The following is a 5040-nucleotide window of genomic DNA, read 5'->3' as shown; positions in this document are numbered from 1 at the left end:
GGCGCTCCGGCGCCCGAGGGCCCCTTCCCGGCCCGCCTGCTGGACGTCAGCGGCGCCGGGACCCTGGCCCACAGCTACCAGTATGAGGTGTGTCTGAGCGGAGGTACAGAGACCAGCGATTTCCAGTTCCTGAAGCCGATTGTCCCCAACTTCCTGCCCCGGAGCACAGGGGAAGAGGTGGAAGAAAACTCTTTTCGGAGTAGTTTGGGTTTCTGATAAAGAATGAAAGTGCAAATCTTTCTGTGTATATATTCTTAGGAACGTGTATTAGGTTCCTGTAGAGAAATGTTTTATTTATTAAAAAGCTCTACAGTCAAGGAATAAATTTCCTTATGCAAAAGAGAATCCTGTTTTTTATCTTCCTGAGGATTGAAACCAGGCCCTCTGAGAATGCAAAGTAGGGTTGTAACACTGACCTGCATTCCAGCCTATTCTGTTTGGAGACGGTGGTCTAAAAGGTGCAGTTTGTCCTAGAACTTGGGAGTCTTCCTCTCAGCCTCCGCAGGATCTGCGGTTGCAGGCATTCACCACCTTGACCCACAGTGATCCTCTTTCATTCCCAAGAACCCTCCACAAAGCATGAAATGTGTGTCATGTTTTATCTCAAAGTAGTATGCTTAAAGTAGTCTATTAAATGATAAATCTTGAGACTTTAAAAGCTATTTTCCATTGTTTAATTTTTATACTACTATCTTTTTTTGATTAGAATTTTGTATATCTACCCTAAATTTAGTAAGTATAGATTGACAGTATCTTCTTCAGCTTATTTTTTTAAAAGAAATCACTGTACATCATATACACTTTTAATCTCTGAAGAAATCTATGAGAAAATAGATGTTCATAGAGACTCATAAAGTTCACCAACGAGTGTATGACACAGCTAAGCATCTCTCCTAATTCTGTTTGATTTTGTATATATTAATTTGCACCAATGCCACATTGTTTTCTGTCATTAATTGTCATTGGGAAGTTACTGCCTAACAAAGAAGAAGAAATCTTTCTATCATGTTCATATTCCTGTTCATTTTCCTTTGTATTTAGAAATAATGCTCTTATGAGTCAATAATTTTATTTTCACATAAACCAACAACCCTGCTTTTATGGGTTAATTATTAAACTACTATTACTAAAGGCCCGATCTGATCAAATCTGAACTTTAAAAAAGTAAAAGATCAGCCTGTATTTTCTCCTCTTCTCCTGAACATATGACTTTCATTTACAGAAAAGATTAATGGTTGTGAATAGGAATGTCAAACAGTGTGACTGTTTTATTAGTTCCATTATTCACCCTGCTGAATTTGTCTTGAGTCATTCACAGCTACATTGATAACACCATTTTCTGCTTTAATGAAGTTTATTTTTAATTTCTTGTTCAGTATATTGCTGTGTGGAATCAGGAAAATTTTAAAAAGGTACACTTTTAAATGTGTAATATCATAGAGAAATACATTATTAAAGGTTACAAATTCTGGGGAGTTGAAGAAGAAGCTTTATTTATTTTCATAATCTGTAACTGCTTGTTCTTTAAATATCATCTTTGGTTGAGGTTGTACTAGTTCAGTGGTAGAGTGTTTGCCAAGCAGGCCTGAGATCCTGGGTTCAATCCCGAGCATTAACAAATGTATCCAAAATACCACATCTTTTTTTGTCCACTCCTCAGTTGACAGGCATTTGGGTTGCTTACAAGATTTTGCTATGACAAATTGTGCTGCTATAAACATGGGTGCACATGTGTCACTGTGATATGATGAGCAACTACCTTGATAACAATAAGTAATACAACAACCATTGTTGATTTCCTATCATCTTGTTTTGAAATTCTGTATCGTTTTTATAGTTTTTGTGTTGTTTTGGTTTTGTCCTTGTTTTTGTTCTTCTCTTCTTGAAATAAAAAAAGTTTAAACATATATCCAGATATTTTTGCATGTATGTGTTCTGCAAACATTATAAACTAGGGCCAATAACTCTGAAAATAGAGGTATTGTTGTAAATGACTAGTGGGACATAGCCTAAAGACAGAAAACACCTCACAGAACTAATTTTATCATACTCCAATGATAAAATTATCCAATTTCACCAATAAATACATGACATGAAAAAGAGAAAAAGAATATTTACACAGGGAAAAAATTGGAGATCTACCAAAAATCCAATGTGTAGAGTATCTTGTTTGGATCTTTTTTTGGTTTGTTTTGTTTTGTTTTTCCAGTACCGGGAATTGAACTCACGACCTTGAACTTGCCAGGCAGGCGCTGTGCCAATGAGCTAAATCCCAGCCCTCTTGTTTGGATCTTGATTCTGAAAGTATTTGAGTAATTTTAATATAGATGATATTGAATAACATTAATTTAGATATCCAGTTTCTTAGACATGATAATGACTATGTAGGTAAGGTTTTCAAGAATTCATTAAGAGAAATGCATAACAAAGTATTCATCAGTGAAAGTTCACTTTTCCTAAGGTGTGAAAATGTTAGAAGGTTAAAAAATTATGGAAAACTCGTGATAATTGTTGAAATAAGTGATGAGTGCATGAAGGTTCATTTATTTTTAAGAGGTTTGAGATTTTTCAAAACAAAAGGTTTTTAGAAACTGGTCAGGAGGAGAGTTAATTCTTTATAAAACACACCTTCCTAAAATACATAATCACCACTGATGTCACATGTTCATACCTCCAGTTTTTCCATTAGTCCTTCTCATCATTTGACATGACCACTTCTTTAGAGATAGTCTTGCTCATTCCTTCTTCTGTGTGAATATTGAGGTATTTTTTTCTATTCATAGCAATGGACCATGAAGACTCAGTTGTTTGGTGACATCTACTTGCCATGTATAGTTTATCAGGGTAATCTCTCTCTGCATCAGTTCTCTATCCTGTAAGGTGTGAAATTCACAACAGCTCTATGTGGTATGTACTATTATCATATTTCAGATGAAGATACTAAGGCAAAGCAGTTAAATAATTTATGCAAGGATTGCAGCTGTTATTTCTGCAGTTAATGGTAATAAGATATGATTCTGAAAGACATCCGCATTACATGTATTTTTCTCAAATTCGAATACATATATTTCAATTTTCCTGCCTATAATTATTTCCAGCCAAACCCTTACCTAACTGTGCCCCAAACTCAATAGCATTATTGACAGTCTCTACTAATGTCATTCCTATTGTTTGGCCGTTAGACCGCTGTCTGCCCAGTAAGGTACAGCGACCATATAGGCGGTGTTACAATCTTAATGTAGCCTAGTGGTACATACTATACAGGCAATGTTTGGAATACAGCATCCATTTTCATCCCACAATATGTAAGATCCTATGAGGACGCGTGGTGGCGCTGTAGGATAAGAAGGGACAAACTGGAATCGCAGCTTTTCCATTACCAAGAAATTTTTAAAGGCAGAGCTTGGACGCCCACGGGAAAGGAGGTCTGGGTCCTCTAAAGAAGGACTCGAAAAATACTGGTATATTTCTCAGGTGTCTTGTACAATAACTACAGTGACAGATACTGGAGACTTTACATTTCAGAGGTAAACATCCTCACAGAAAGCTGTACCACGCAAGAACAATGGAAACTGGCAGGAAGCTCCTTGGCAGACAAAGGCAAGTCCTTTTTTCCTTTTTCCTACTGTATTTATTTGTAGCGGGAGCGGTGGAACTCGGACACTATTCTGTGGTGGAGGAAACGGAGGGCAACTCCTTTGTAACCAATTTAGCAAGGGACCTGGGTCTGGAGCAGAGGGAACTCTCCAGAAGGGGGATTAGGGTCGTTTCTAAAGGGAACAAACTGCGCTTGCAGCTCAACCAGGAGACTGGGGATTTGTTGGTAAATGACAAACTGGACCGAGAGGAACTGTGTGGGAACACAGAGCCCTGTGTGCTACGTTTCCAGGTATTGCTGGAGAGTCCCTTACAGATTTTCCAAGCTGAGGTACAAGTGACAGACATAAATGACCACTCTCCTGAATTCCTGGACAGAGAAATGTTGCTTAAGATATCAGAAAGCAGTGCTCCTGGGACTACATTTCCACTGAAGAAGGCACAGGATATGGATGTAGGACCAAATAATATCAAGAACTATGTACTCAGTCCCAACTCCTATTTTCGGGTCCTCACCCGAGAAGGCAGCGATGGTGGGAAATATCCTGAACTGGTGCAAGACAAAGCTCTGGATCGGGAGGAGGAAGCTGAGCTCAGGTTAACCCTAACAGCTCAGGATGGCGGCTCCCCACCCCGGTCTGGCACTGCTCAGGTCCACATAGAAGTGGTGGACACAAACGATAATGCCCCTGCGTTTGAGCAGCCTCTCTATAGGGTGCAGATCCCTGAAGACAGTCCCACAGGCTTCCTGGTTGTCGTGGTCTCTGCTACAGATGTAGACACAGGAATCAATGCAGAGATCTCCTATTCACTCTTCCAGGCTTCGGCGGACATTAGTAAAACTTTTGAGATCAATCCCTTGACTGGAGAAATTCGACTGATCGACCAACTTGACTTTGAAAGAATTCAGTCCTATGAAGTCAATGTGGAGGCCAAAGATACTGGAAGCTTTGCTGGAAAATGCACCGTTCTAATCCAAGTCCTGGACGTGAACGACCATGCCCCTGAGGTTACTATGTCTGCACTTACCAACTCCATCCCTGAAAACTCACATGAGACAGTCGTTGCAGTTTTCAGTGTTTCAGATCTTGACTCAGGAGAAAACGGAAAAATAAATTGCTTCATTCAGGACCAGCATCTACCCTTCTTGCTGAAATCTTCAGCGGAAAATTTTTACACACTACTAACAGAGAGCCCGCTGGACAGAGAGAGCAGAGCCGAATACAACATCACCATCACCGTCACCGACTTGGGCACACCCAGGCTCCAAACCCAGCACAGCATCACAGTGCTGGTCTCCGACGTCAACGACAACGCCCCGACCTTCACCCAATCCTCTTACACCCTCTTCGTCCGCGAAAACAACAGCCCCGCCCTGCACATAGGCACCATCAGCGCCACAGACAGAGACTCAGGCACCAATGCCCAGGTCACCTACTCGCT

General features: G+C 40.2%; 1 protein-coding gene across 1 annotated transcript in view; it reads left to right on the top strand.

Annotated features, from left to right (window-relative positions):
* LOC102003863 (protocadherin beta-7) overlaps positions 1-5038 on the top strand; it is a gene marked incomplete at its 3' end in the record, with an annotated part of 9698 nt that extends 4660 nt beyond the window's left edge. Inside the window, exon 2 of the mRNA XM_013512126.1 lies at positions 4983-5038. Coding sequence (XP_013367580.1) covers positions 4983-5038 — 56 coding nt within the window. The remainder of the gene's footprint in view (positions 1-4982) is intronic.
* Between the last annotated feature and the right edge of the window lie 2 nt (positions 5039-5040).

Source organism: Chinchilla lanigera, unplaced genomic scaffold, assembly GCF_000276665.1.
Source record: "Chinchilla lanigera isolate Chin_1 unplaced genomic scaffold, ChiLan1.0 scaffold00014, whole genome shotgun sequence".
Classification (NCBI taxonomy): domain Eukaryota; kingdom Metazoa; phylum Chordata; class Mammalia; order Rodentia; family Chinchillidae; genus Chinchilla; species Chinchilla lanigera.
This window is presented reverse-complemented; position numbering and strand designations above follow the sequence as displayed.